This window comes from Trichosurus vulpecula, chromosome 2 (assembly GCF_011100635.1).
Source record: "Trichosurus vulpecula isolate mTriVul1 chromosome 2, mTriVul1.pri, whole genome shotgun sequence".
In the NCBI taxonomy this organism is placed as follows: domain Eukaryota; kingdom Metazoa; phylum Chordata; class Mammalia; order Diprotodontia; family Phalangeridae; genus Trichosurus; species Trichosurus vulpecula.
This window is the reverse complement of record NC_050574.1, coordinates 444179353-444194757: the sequence shown is the minus strand read 5'-3', so window position 1 is coordinate 444194757 and position 15405 is coordinate 444179353. Positions and strand designations below refer to the sequence as shown.

The window sequence follows — 15405 nt, the reverse complement described above, 5'->3', positions numbered from 1 at the left end:
TCAATCAGATAAATAGACTACAAATCATAATACTACTCTTCAAAAAATAAAAATAAAAAAGATGGTTTATTTCCTTGGTTATCTAAACAGACCAGATGTGCTGGGTATGTTGGCCAATCTGAAGAGTCCCTCCTGGAACACAAAATTGTTCTAGCTTTAACAGTATATCTTATAGTGCAGCAATTACTTTCAAAATAAATATTTATTCCCTTAACACAAATAAAATGTAGGTCCCACCTTTAACTCTGACAATTTTTCCTAGAGCTGTTTTGGAACATTCCATTTTTAAGTACATATTTGCATGACACAGTAAAAAATTTCTAATCAAATTTCTAACCAAAAAAAGAAAAAAATAAAAACATTTTCTTGTAAGAAATTATTTTGAGCATCATTGAAGTTTGACACCCTGAAATAGGCTAATGTTGTCTCACTAGACAGTCAGCTAAGATGCCTTTTGTCTTGATTCCCTAATTGGTTTTGTTACTCCTCATCACACTTGGTCTTAAAAGAAAGCAACAGCAGTATGTATGTACTCACGTGCATTTGCACAAAAGTGTAATTGGTGTTTTCTGTAGGAGTGCTTGTTTCAAACATTGCTTTTATAATGGTAAGAAGGAAATTTGCTTGGTTGAAAACTGCTTCTGTGGAAATAGCTGTATGACTTTCATGGAGTAAAGAATTTACTCTCAAGTCCTCCTAGCAATTAATGATTTTTTTCCTAGACACATTAGCATTTTTAGAAATGCATCTCTACAAAGAAGCATGTAGCCATTGGTTCTATTATGTAGAACTAATGTAGATAAAATAATTTGATGTCACAGGAAAAAAACAAGCACTGAAATATGAGTCTGGAAAACTTGATTTTGAATCCCTGCTCTTTTACTTGTTGTGTTTGTCCTTCCTTTTCGAAGTGACTTGCAGGGAAATGACTTGCAGTTGACTTGGATTTGAGTGAGGGAGGATTGTGCAAGGTCACCAGCCTCACTTTCTCCTCCAGGGCCATCTGAGTCCAGGGGTCTGATATTCACCAGGATGACTGGAGATGACCCAGGATGCAATGGGAGACCCTGTCCCTTTCAGGCTAAGGTCTTTTCAGTTCTCACTTAAGAGTGAGGTAATGCTCATTCAGTGAATAGGACTCTTTAAGAAGTGAGTCTATACAAACTTGCCTTGCCTCTCTGGGTCTTAGATTCCTCATCTATAAAATAAGGGAGTTGTACTAGGTGGCTACTAAGGTCACTTTCCATTCTAAAATTCTGTGAATTATATCTGTAGGAATGTCAGTGAATCTAGAGGTAGCCTTGGTTAAGGGTCGGAGTCTGAATGCCAGCATGGGATTTTCATACAATTAGCAGCAAGAGCCAGCACAAACCCTCCACCAATCAGTGTACTGAATCCAAGGAATGGCACTATAGGAATCTAGTTCTACTAAAAAAACAACCACAGTTAGGTAAATGGTGAGGCCTGACCAATCTTGACAGGGGAATTACTCACTATAATGCCTGAGATTGTCAACATAGGAGAAAACAAAGTAGAGAAAAACACACAAAAAAATTTAAACTTTGAAAAAAATGGCTGCTGAAACAAATCTTCAGAAGCATCCCCAGCTCCTACAAAGTAAGTTTGCTGAATCACTAAGAACATTTGAGGAAGGACAGTTTGCTTCCCAATGTGTTGATCAAGGAATGCATCATGGGGAAAGTGGAATTTGAACTAGGCCTTGAATGATGGATAAGATTTTGTAAGAGAGGAGTAACATTAGTAGGTTCCCACTCAAATAGAAACAGAAACCACTAAACCGCACATGAGGATCTCTTCCCTTAGAAAATGACATATTAACATCTATGTTTATTGCATTTTTATTTATTTTGTTATTTTCTAATTACATTTTAATCTGGCTTGGACCACACTCAGCAGTATTGTTGGCCCTGTGTTTGACACCTTTGAGTTATGTCACAGTGCCTTCCAAGGATATTAAATAAATGAAGTTATTTCACTGTTTTGGTGGGAAACCTTTGGAATTAATGTTCTTATCAAATGCTTTGTCAAATCAAATCAAATGCTTTTTTCATCATTATTAAGGGATTACTATCCTCAATCTGTGAAGTTACATGCTAAGATAGCTTGAGTGGTATCCTTGGCATCAGAAAGACTTGACTTTAGCTCCCATCTCTGAAGTCCCCTAGCTGTGTGATCATAAATAAGCAAGTTACACTCTGAGTTTTAGATGAAATCAGGCACCTCTAATTTCACATGTACCTCTGCAAGATGTTCATCATATGGAGGCACCAACTCATTTTAAACTAGTGGACTGTATCTTATTTCTGTCTTTTTTCCTGGGGGGTGCAGGGGAGAGGAATCACATTATAAGTGCTTCCAAATTGTGCTAATGTGTAATAGAATGCAGCAGAATATCTTTTCAGGCTGAGAATAATTAGCCTTCTGCTAGGAATAAGTAAGCCACACAGCTCTGAAGAAATAAATATGGATGTGAATTTTTGTGGATGAATAAATCTGTATAAGTTTAACTCTTCATAAAGCAACGAGAGAGGGAAAAATGCCCTTGATGAAGTAAATGAATAAACTGGGATCATTATACTGCCTATCACATATTCCCCAAAATTATACTTTCTAACATTCAAATCAATGCCTAGTTTTTAAATCCTTTCGAAACTGAACTAGACAATCTTGAGGAAAAATTCCTAAATTAAGTTGCTTAAAATAGTAAATTATACAACATATATGTGTGTGTCATATATATGCATATTAGGCATACATATGTGTACATATATGTGTATGTATATATATATACACACACATACTTACATACACACAGGTGCATATGCCAAAATAAAGACTCCAAAGCTATCTGCCAACTTTTGTTTACTTCTTTGTTAATTTATTTACTTCTTAATAAATATTTATTATTGAGAAAGTTTCCAAACATTAACACCAGGTGCAGGCCTAAGAAATAGCTCAAAATGTACCAGGTAATTAGAGTAGAATTAGTTTAATCCAAATGCATTTATTTATGACATAGTGAAAAGAGAGCTGACTGAACCAGAAAGACCTGAATACAAGTCTTACTTCTGATACCTGCAAACTGTGTGACCCTGGGCAAATCACTTAACTTCTCAGTGCTACAGGTAATGCCCTAAGACCAGAACATGAAATCCTTTATCAGTACAGGGAGTTTCCTCCTCTGGAAGTCCCAGTGCAGATGAAATCACGGGTGCAGTCCTTATCCGTATCCCGCTTGTGATATAATTCAATACACTTAGAGATGGCATGTGATTTGTTTTAATTAGCTGTTTCTTTTAAAATCTTGCTCTGTCCAAATGTCTTCATAAGAAAAAAAAAATTGTAGCCATTGCTCAAAATGCTTGTAGCAAATCTAGTTTTAAATGGAAGCAATTTATTCAGAAACCAATCTACGACTACAACAATAATCAATGTGTTTTCCCTTAGCCCCATCGTGGAGCTGCCGAAGGACTGTTGTTAATTGCCTGTAACTAAAAGACTGCTGTGCCCTTAAATGTAACTCTTTGGCACTTGTTCATTTGTTGTGTTTAACTGAATGCCACTTTCCCTTAGGTTTTGCCTAGTAATTTTCCTTTACAATTTTCACATTCAGTCTTGGTCCCTTAAAGGGGGCAAAGTCTATCATTTAACAACAAAACACAAAAGGCTAAACAGATTTTAAAAGGTTTGCACTTTCTCTTTCCTTCCTCTGATGTGGAATTGTGCTGAAATGGAATCTTTTTAGAAACGCTGCCTCTCTGGGTAACTTGAACTTGAGCAGAAAAGCAGATCACACTTCAAAAGGAGAATAACATTTGCTGTGGTAACAGGACTCACATTTTAATGTAGAGATAAATAAATCAATTGACTGGAGTTGTGGCTGTTAACAGTGACAATTTTCAACTCCCAGCAGTTTTCGGCCGAACCAGTGGAGAAAGAGCACAGGGGACCATACATTTTAATAGATGTTTTCAAAAGGGAGCAAGCAGATGTGAAAACCACGTAAACTGCAGACTGTAGCTGTTATGAGATATTACATATATGATATGTAGGTTATTTATCATACACGAATGATGAGACATTATGCTTTAATACAATTAGTGTATATATGTGTATGTATACATATATAAATACTTTTGAATGGCAGTTATGTTATCAAATGATAACTTTTGTGGTTGTGGATAGTTAGCTTCAGAGTCCAGAAGACCTGCTTTCAAGTACCTTCTGTGACATGCTGTGACTGAGTGACGTTAGCCAAGTCATTTAACCTCTCGCTATCCCAGGCAACTCTGGAAGCCTATAATTTGCATTGAAGGAGTAGAACTCCATTGGGACAGAAAAGGCCTTACGAAGATCTCCTTAGGTCCATGAAATCACAGGTCTTTTTAAAATAGAATAAGATCTTTTGTGGTAGGATGACAGGGTTTAGAGCAAGATTGGAAAACCTGCAACCCCAAGGCCACATGTGGCCCTCTAGGTCCTCAAGAGCAGCCCTTTAACTGAATCCAAACTTTGCAGAGGACCCTGAAGGTCTCCAGACCACAGGTTCCCCACCCTTTGTTTAGAGCGCTGGACTAGATATTAAGAAGATCCAGGTTGAGTTCTCATTTTTAGCTTTAGATATGTGAACTAGTGAAAATTACTTAACCTATACGCACATCAGTTTCTTCATCTATAAAATGGTCGTAATAGTGCTGTATTCCCTGCCACTCAGGGTTACTGAAAGGTTCAAAGAAGATGTAAAGTATATGTAAGATATACAAAGTAATTTGCAAACTCTCTCTGACACATGATATTCTATTCTTTTCTATCCTTTCCCGTCCTGTGCTATGCTGTGCTATATTATTTTATCCTGTTGGTTAGGTTATATTATGATAGGTGATAATAGGTTATATTATATCATAAATTGTATAATATTACATATGTACATTATAATCATGTACCAAAAGTATTTACTGAACATAGAGTAATATGGAGAGCATCGTCTTAGGCTCAGTGGAGGAAATAGGAGGATATGAAACATGTTCCTTGCCCTCAAGAAGCTTAAAGGCCCACTCAAATTCAACCCTCAGGAGGTCTTCTCCGAATATCTTCTGGATCACGGACTTAGGATCACCTTACGTATTATAGGTTTTCTATTGGTACCCCCTCCCCCTTTACTGGCTTGTAAGGTCCTAGGGGTTGGGGTCAGTAAAACTTATCTAACCTTTGTATCTTCCCCAGCACCCAGAATGTAGTTGAGCTTCTACAAATATAGCTGTATTTTTATGTTGTATGTTAGCATTGCATCTCTACATTTGAAGTGTGAAGAAAAGTTTTAAGCAAAATCTGTAACATTTTCAGAGTTGATTGGCACCAACAAAAGTTTGGCTTCTGAATGCTTACTTTTTGTTCTCATAGTTAATGCTACAGGAAACCCCCCAAATGACCCCAAATATATATTGCAAACACTTTGACTATATGTATGACATCATATACATATACATGTACATATGAATACAAATAAATATACCTCCTCATGATCACATACATAATTTTTGCACATATGCATGCATATGCAGAGATCAGAGGCACTCAACTAGCAAGATCATTATCCTTTAGATTGTGTAATTACTAGGCCATGGTCACATCATCGCTGTGTTTCATTATGTTTGAAGTTTTAATGTTGAAAGCATGTTATAACCCTTAAAGTGCTAAAGAATAATAAATTATTATTGTCTAGATAAACAAACATTCCAAACTTTCCTGGTTAGCACATGTCGTCTAGAAGCTCCCAAATAGGTCAGCCCTCTATTTCTCCAGTGTCTGAACTATTTCACTCTTTGAAGTGATCTTGCCTGGCATGAAGTTTCCCCTTTCATTTATTGGATTTGCTAATACTTGCTGACTAGATTAAAAATAACACTTACATAAAGACTGACGGCGTGAATATTGTCTCGTGTTATTTCTGCTTTTAGGAGTTGAGGAGGTATGTCCGTTGTGTCTGGGGGGCTGTTGTTTTCCAAAATGGACTGACATAAAATAGAATCCTCAAGAGACACTCTAAACTGATCACCAGAGGCAGACAAGGTGGTCAGGCACAATGCTACCCTTTGGAGTTCAGAGGATTGACTGGGGGCATCCGTAAAGGCACTAATCCCAGTACGGGCAATCGCACCTTCATCAAAGAGCTGCCTACAGCTATGGGAAACCACACAGCAGTGCCAGCTCTTTGATCTACTTAATACTTCCCTCTTGAATCAGGGTTTTGGGCTGCCAGTTGTGCAGTTCCCCCTTAAAATACGTGACCTTTCTGTTTTTTGTTTCCAAATAGATTTTTTTAATCCAGGATTATTCAAAGCTATGTTTCAGAATCATACAACACCAAATTTATAAAAAGGCCGTAGACCAAATCACTGTTGTCTCTACGTTCATATGTATCATATGTAGAGTCCTCCATTTCAGCTTCCCTCCCTCTAAGTCTCCATTAATGAGTCGGTGAGGAGGAATAGGAAAATGGGAGAAGGGGCACAGGGTTGGCCTGTCCATAAGTATCCTGCATGCATAACATCCCAATCATGGCATATTCAAAGAGATATGAATATCATATTACTAAGTTGTCCTGAACTTCATAATATGGTATAGGTTTTAGAGCAGTGGACTTCGAATCAGAAAGAATTGTGTTTGAATCCTATCTCGGATACTTACTTAGCTGTGTGACCCTGGGCAAGACACTCAACCACTTTCAGACTCAGTTTCCTCATTTAAAAATGGGGATGATAATAACACCTAATTCACAAGGTTGTTATGTGCACTAAATGAGAAAGAGGGTAAAGCATTTTACAGACCTTAACATGCCTCATAAATGCTACGGTTGTTGTTGATGATGATGACAATTCATTATGCTCTTAAAACAAACTTTCAGCAAGGAAAACAAATGTCTTTGATCTTTGTGAAAAGAATTTAAAAGGGAGGAAGAAACCTATTACTAACAACAACCAAAACAATCCTTCCTGTAGCTATTCTAGCTTGCAGATTTCACATTAATTTCCTTATACTCTAGGAGATTCAATTATTTGCTTGGTGATCCTTTCTAATATTTGTAAAATCCAATGACTTTTAGCAACATGTTCCATGACCCTGTGCTATGTATGCTCTCTATAGCAAGTAAGTTAAGCCATCTGCTTTCTCATTTTGCAATGTATCCAAGCAAAGATATATATAATTCAATCAAAGATAAACCCACTGAGACATCCATTATGTTTTTTTTTTCCTATGACTAGCTGATATGAAGCTGTCTCAATATCTCTTATTGCCACAGAGACATAGAAACCTGACTTTGTATGGAAAGAGTAGTGACTTTTAAGAGGTGTCTTGTCAAATATGGGAAAATCACTCAGTGATTCCCGAATGGACCATGTGAATAGTTTAAGTTATTTCTACCAAAGATAAGATTAACTGTTTAGTATAGATGTTGTAGTTAACAGGACTGACTAAATAGTTAACATGTTGAGTCATTCTAATAAGCTTTGCCCAAGCAAATATAATGCCAAGAGAACTAAGTTATATCATAGTGTAACCCTGCACGTCTACTACCAAAAGTAATTTTATACCTGTTTCTTAACCCTTTCATTTTAATTATAGTAGAAAAAAAAACTAATTAAAGAGTGGTGCATATGTGTATATGTGTGTGTGTGTATATATGTATATATGTACATATGGGAGGCTGGGTTGCTCAGTGGATAGGCCTGGAGTCAGGAAAAGCTGAGTTTAAATCTGGCCTCAGACACTTACTGGATATGTGACCTTGAGCAAGTCACTTACCCCTTTTGCCTCAGTTTCCTCATCTGTAAAATGAGCTGGAGAAGGAAGTGGCACAACACTCCAGTGTCTTTACCATGAAAACCTCAAATGGGTTCATGAAGAGTTGGCCATGACTGAAATGACTGAATGACAACAAGACCTATATATATTTCCTGATTTAATTACTGATTAGGAATGGAGGAAGAGGTAAAGATAAAAGTAGCTGAACTTTATCGTATGTTATATGATGGAAAACTTATGAAAAATTTGGTAAGAACCACACATTTGGAGCTATTTATGCTTGACATAGAAAAACTGCATAATGATCTCAGTCACACTTAATGGACCTTAGGCTTATGTCACATAAATCATTTTTTTTCCATTTAAATCCATATTTTTGTAGCAATAAATCAAGAAAATATACTTTGATAATTGAAATATAGGTATATATTCAGGTATTTATATTTGACATATATCATGTACATGAATATATTTCAAATGACAAAGTATATACATATATAATATTACATGTGGGTATCCATACATATACATATGTGTATGTGTGTACATGCATGCATACATATGTGTATGTTTATATGTGTGTATATACTTATACACACATACATATGTAAATGTGTGTGTGTATTCCTTTGTCCCTATGTTCTATTTCTTTTACATGGTCTTCTAGCTTCCACTTTGTGTGTACACCACACACACATACACACATAGACACAAAATGGTCTATGGGAGCCAAATCTCATAAGCATTTTTATTTAGAATCCAATTAGGAAAAATAGCACTCTGCTAGTTAGCATTAAACTAAATTGGATTGTAATCAACATAGGTTACTTAATATATAATTGACACTGAATTTAGATTTGACTCTGTAGCATTTTGTTGGAGATTTCATGGAATCACAGTGTTTGTGAGCTGCAAGGGAACCTTGGTGATCACCTATTTCAACCCATAAGGTGAAAAATACTGTAACACTGAAAAATGAATTTCCTCCACAATATACCTAACTGGTTGGCTTCCTTTTCTTGAGGCCCTGCACTGAGGGAGAACCTACAGCATCCAGAAGCCTCCCAACTAACTTTGAGACAGTTCCAGTCTCAAAGGGAAGAAGTTTTTCCTAACTTTAATTAACTGGCCTCTTTGCAACTTCCACCCATTTAACCTAGTTCTGGCCTTTGGGGCCAATAGAAAAAGCCTTATTTTTCTGCCAGTGGAAAGCTATGTTCTTTCCTTCCCACCTTATAAAACTCCCAAAAATGAAAAAAAAAAATAAGTCCCATCCCCCAATTTTCTAATTTCTTTTTTTTTTTTTTGGAAGATGGAGACTTTAAAGAGGAAGATGAACCATTTGTCTATAAAAGTTAGAAAACCCCTATCCTGTGTGGGAGGCATTTGAAGGTTAGATGAAAGAAAAAACACCCACATTCATTAATTTAATCCCCAGACTGTGAAATCAAATTGAATTTGTTATTTTCACTGGGAGAATACAGTGCCACGACATGTTGTGCTTTTTTGCAGAACTGATGTATACAGTTGAACTTGCTGGTGGGTTGGGTGCCATTCTGCTGCTGCTTGTATGTTTGGTGACAATCTACAAGTGTTACAAGATTGATATCATGCTCTTCTATCGGAATCATTTTGGAGCAGAAGAAATTGATGGAGGTAAGAGATTCTTCATAATTTATTTTTACCTTAATATTATTGTTATTTACATCCTCCAAATTCATGTGAGCATGCACACACATATGCACATATGGCTGTAATGTTCCTGTAACAAAAGAAGAGTTGTCTAACAGTGACTTTCTTAATTGTTCTAAGCTCATTTGGCAAAAGTCATCCTTTCTCCTGAGTTATATACAGTCTGTGAATATGTGGGTTCGGATAAACTCCTCCAAATAGAAACATGACACCAACATCTTTTAGAATTTGATTCAGAATACCACATGCCGATTACAACCACAAATTGTGATTCAGAAAGCCTTCAGCTTCCATCACCCTGTAATCTATATTGAAAGGGCAGCTTTATGTCCTCATGAGCAAGAAGTGTCTCTTCTAATTGTGTTCCCCAAATATGTAGGTGGAAGTGAATCTCAATTTGCTCCTTGTTTAAGCTGATCAGTTTCAATAAACTGTTCTGAGTATTTTGGAATTCACTCCAGTCAGTGAGATCTTTTCTTTCTAGCTTAACTCTTTTTAGCTAGGGCTAATGCAGATTTAAATTGTGCTCCTGCAAATATGGAGGGGGAAAGCAGCAGTATTAAATAATAGTGAAGCTAGTGTTTTTGTTAGAGCAGAATAAATGTATGTACTTTTTTTTGTTAATTAATCCTAAATTAACTCCTCATTAGTGACTCATCTAAATAGAGAATATAGTACAGTACTTTGTACACATATTTAGTGGTCAGCTAATGTTTGTTAAATTGCAGCTATTTCATTGGATGAATCTGAATGAATTTTCAGTACTTAAAATTAAGGCATCTAAACTATCTATTTGATAACTTAAGGTTAACTTATTTTACCACTCCTAAACTTCCATTTTGAGAAAAAGTATTTATTGACAAAGTAGACTTGAAGCAATATATCAATAGATATATTATAGAAAAATCATCCACATATAAGATTCTACCAATTATTATTCTTTCAGCACTAAAAATTATAGCATTGTTACTTTGGGCAAGTCACTGAACCTCCTTGAGCCTCAGGGAGGCTCACAATTCATGGTTGTAATCACAATGTGGTATTCTGAATCAAATTCTAAAAGATGTTGGTATTACATTTCTATTTGGAGAGGTTTATCCGAACCCACATAAAATGAAGGAGAATGTTAGATTAGATGGTCTCTAAGGTTCCTTCTTCCTCTAGATTTATGAGCTGCCCTGGGTGGAAATATTTCACATATATACAGTTTTATGTATTCTACAACATTATGTATTATTTCTTCACAACAATTCTATGAGGTAGGTAATAAAATTATTATCCCCAGTTTCATAGATAAACAAAAGAAACAGATTCAGAAAGATCAAATTGTTGGACCATAGTCACACACTCTTAAAATATATCACAGATGGCTCAGACCCAAATCTTGTGACACCCAAATCCAGTGTTCATTCTAATATGCTGCGCTGCTTCCCATGGCTACCTAGAGGTAAGGTTGCCACTGAAGAGGGGAATCCATATGACTGAATTAGAAGGCCTACAGACAGGAAGCAAGATTCCAAAAATGTTTCTGTTTCCTTAAGATGTAAAGTCGTATAGAGTCTCAAGGGCAGAATTCTCTTATTTCCAAACTTCTTCATATTAGAGTTGGAATAAAGGAGATACTAAGTAGTAGTTGACTGAATTCTAACATACAAATTTTTCCACAAATAAGTTAAAACACAGTTTGTTCAACTGAAGTATAAAGATGAAGTTCATAAAATCAAAGGAGATATAATCTAGTAGACAGAGAGAGAAGAAAGTGTTTTTGCATCTAGAAATTACTCACATCTCAACATTTATTCTTTTACATCAGAACAAGGAAAATGGTGGAACAAAAAAAATTCATCTATACAATTCAATTATATTGAATTCATTTTTAGTTAAAAAATTAAGGGGAAAAAAACTCACAGGCTTTTTTCATAGAATCAGTGAGTTGGAAGGGCCTCAAAAGTCATTTAGTCAAGCCTGTGCCTAAACAAGAATTCTCCCTAAAAAATTAATGATGTGTGTTCTTCTTTCACTTGAAGACTTCTAGTGATGGTTAATCATTACTACATAAGATTTCTAATCTCCCTTTCAGACTGCTATAAATGTTGAAAAGTTGTTCCTAACAAAGTTATTTTGAATCTCTTCAACTTTCACCCATCACTTCTAATTCTACCTCCTAGGTCAAAGCAAAACAAAACTAATCCCTCTTCCACATAACAACCCTTTAACTGCATTTTATAGACTGCTATAGTTCTCTAGCTCCTTAAGTATTCTTTAATATATCCAGATAGATAGATAGCGCCAGTTCATTCAGCTGATCTTTGGATAATGGAGATTTTCCATGACTTTTCTCTGTTTTTTGTTTCCTTTGATTCTTCCCTTCATATTTCTCCTTCTAATGCTGGAGATTGTTTTGTTTATAACTATACTGTTACTATCTTGCCCATCCTCTTGGGCCCTTCTATAACCTTTTTTTGTCCCTATCTCCAATTTCTTTTATGAGTTTAATGTATTTCTATTTTTAGTTTCATCTGTGTGTTATAGTAAATTTTTATTCAGATGAAAGTGAGGTTCATGGCTTTGGCAGGTAGTACTGCGATGTCTTCTCCCAGAACACCCCAAAGTCACTCTTCTGAAATGATTAAGAAGGCTGTATATTGGCTACACTTGGGGATCTGGTGCTTTATGGATCTCAGATAGTGAGTACTGGGGCTGCCTTGAAGTTTTCTTGATGTTTCCTCAGCCTTCTGAGCTGGACCCTTGACTTTCCCTGGCAGCTTCTCTACTCCATTGTCTCTGCAAGAACCTGAACATCTCTCTGTGAAATCCTGGGCAGGGTAGCAGACTCTAGAGATGATTATTTAAATGACCTAGTAGAAAGGTGCATCTCTATGCCCACACGGAATGTTTGTGAAAGGAGATTTGGAATCCTCTCCTTCAAATGGTGACTCAGAAGTTATTTCACAATTTTTTCTTAGTACCTTGGGATACAGTTCATCTGGCCTTGGATACTTGAATTCCTTGAAGGCAACTGATTACTCACTGTTGCTTAATTTCAACTAACATAACCATTAAAAAATAATTCCAAGTCTTAAGGTCATTCTTCTTGTTGTAAACAGTTAACAACATAATATTTGACTTTTTTTTCCTTTTCTCCTTCAGTAGTTATCATCATTCCAATGACCCTGATATTTCTATGCCCCTTTCATCTTTTTATGCCCCAACATAGCTTTTCAAATGTCATTTTTCATTGTTTTTGTGCTTTGCATTCATTACCAGCCTCAGTTCATTCTGTCTGAAACACTCCTGATTCATGCCACACTTTTGTATTGATTCTTATTACTTGCTCTTATTTCTGTCCTCTGTATATAACTTAAAAATCTATGCTGGTGGTTGGATTTCTATGTACCCATATTGGACTCATTAGATTATTTTCTTTGTGTTCAGTATTAGTTGTGCTTTAGTGGTTATAATTTTGCCTTTGGCCCTGCTGGGCCAATTTTTCAGACACAATTATAGACTATGATACCTGCATATCTCTTAGCTCTTAGAACTCTGTTTACCCCATATCTAGGTTGTGCCCTAGAGACTGTCTGGGTTTATCCTCCTTCTGTGGTCACTTCATTCGTAGTATCTTATTACCTCTTTAGAAATAAGTTCTTTGGGGTGGAGTTAAGATGGCAGAGAGAAGGCAGGGACTTGCCTGAGCTCTCCCCCAAACCCCTCTGAAGACCTTTAAATAATGCCCTAAAACAAATCCTGGAGTGGTAGAACTCACAAAAGGATGAAGTGAAGCAATTTTATAGTCCAAGATAACTTAAAAGTTTGGCAGGAAAGGTCTGTCACACCAGGGTGAGAATGGAGTAGAAGTCCAGTGCAAGCTGTGCCAGCTCAGACGGGGCCCCAGCAAACTAGGAACAGGCCTTTGGAGTGAGTGAATCAGCAGCTGTAGCAGCTGCTTCTGGAGCTCTCAGACCACAAATGGTAATGGGTTCAAACAATTTGTCAGAAGGTGATTACAGGGGTCTCTTTGCTGGCACGGCGGGGGGAGGGGGGGGGAGGCAGGACTCTGTTGCTTTGCCCATACTCAGAAACAGATTGCAGTCCTGAGGGGCAGTCCCAGAGCAAGGAGGAGCACTAGCACATCAGAGCTTGCAGCCACAGTGGAGCAGGTACCGTCATCACAGTTCCAGGGCAGGAAAGAGTGCTTGTAGTTGCTCACAGGCCAGAGCACAGGCCAGGAGAGTAATAAACATACCTCTCCTTAGATCATACTACTTTGGAAAACCTAAAAATTTATAGATCCCCGAAGTATCTCTGAAAACAGCTGCACAAAATCCCTGAAGCTTGGGACAGTGTGCTCTCTACTCTGAAAGCAGATCCCCACTTTAGCAAAAAGTTAAAAGTGAAGAAATAGGCTGGGAAAATGAGAAAACAACAGAAAAAAAAATACTGGCCATAGAAATTTACTATGGTGACAAGGAAGATCAAAACATGCACTCAGAAGGAGATAGTAAAGTCAAAATTTCCACATCTAAAGCTTCCAAAAAATTTGAATTGGTCTCAGGCCATGGAAGAACTCACAAAGGATTTTGAAAATTAAGTAAGAGAGGTAGAGGAAAAATTGGGACTAGAAATAAGAGAGATACAAGAAAATCATCAAAAAAGAGTCAACAGCTTGATAAAGGAGGCAAAGAAAAAATACTGAAGAAAATAACACCTTAAAAAATAGACTAGACCAAATGGTAAAAGAGGTACAAAAATCCAAAGAGGATAAGAATTCCTTGAAAAGCAGAATTGGCCAAATGGAAAAGGAGGTAATAAATTTCACTAAAGAAAATGATTTCTTAGAAATTAGAATTGAACATGTGGAAGCTAATGACTCTATGAGACATTGAGAAACAATAAAACAAAACCAAAAGAGTGAAAAAATAGAAGACAATGTGAAATGTCTTATTAGAAAAACAATTGATCTGGAAAACAGATCCAGGAGAAATAATTTTAAAATTATTTGACTTCCTGAAAGCCATGATAAAAAAAGAGTCTAGACATCATCTTTCAAGAAATTATCAAGGAAAACTACCCTGATATTGTAGAACTAGAGGATAATCTACTGATCACCTCCTGAAAGAGATTATAAAATTAAAGTTCCCAGGAATATTACAGCCAAATTCCAGATTCCCAGGTCAAGGAGAAAATATTACAAGCAGTCAGAAAGAAACAATTAAAGTATTGTGAAGCCACAGTCAGGACAACATAAGATTTGGCAGATCAGAGGGCTTAGAATATGATATCCCAGAGGGGAAAGGATCTAGGATTACAACCAAGAATAACCTACCCGGCAAAACTAAATATAATACTTCAGAAGAAAAATTGGACATTCAATGAAATGGAGGACTTTCAAGCATTTCTGATGAAAAGACCAGAGCTGAATAGAAAATTTAACTTCCAAATACAGGACTCAAGAGAAGCATTTGAAGGCAAATAGGAAAGAAAAATTATAAAGAACTTCATGAGGTTAAACTGTTTACATTCTTTCATGGGAAGATGATACTTGGAACTCATAAGAATTTTCTCATTATTTGGGTAGAAGGGTATATATAGACAGAGGGCATAGATGTGATCTGAATATTAAGGGATATCTAAAAAAAATAGAGTTAAGTGATGGAAGAGGAATGCATTAGGAGAAAGAGAAAGAAGAGGTAGAATGGGGTAAATTATCTCACATAAAAAAGCCAGAAGGAACTATTACAGTGGAGGGAAATATAAGAGAGGTGGTGAGGAATGCTTGAACCTTAATCTCATTAGAATTGGCTCAAAGTGGGAATAACATGCCCCCTCATTGCACATAGAAATCTATCTTACCCTACCAGAAAGTAGGAGGGGAAGGGGATAGGAGAT

The 15405-nt window shown here is 36.5% G+C and overlaps 1 protein-coding gene across 1 annotated transcript in view; it reads left to right on the top strand.

Annotated features, from left to right (window-relative positions):
* IL1RAPL1 (interleukin 1 receptor accessory protein like 1) overlaps positions 1 to 15405 on the top strand; it is an 88991-nt gene that overhangs the window by 52729 nt on the left and 20857 nt on the right. The window contains exon 4 of the mRNA XM_036744204.1: positions 9337 to 9480. Coding sequence (XP_036600099.1) covers positions 9337 to 9480 — 144 coding nt within the window. The remainder of the gene's footprint in view (positions 1 to 9336; positions 9481 to 15405) is intronic.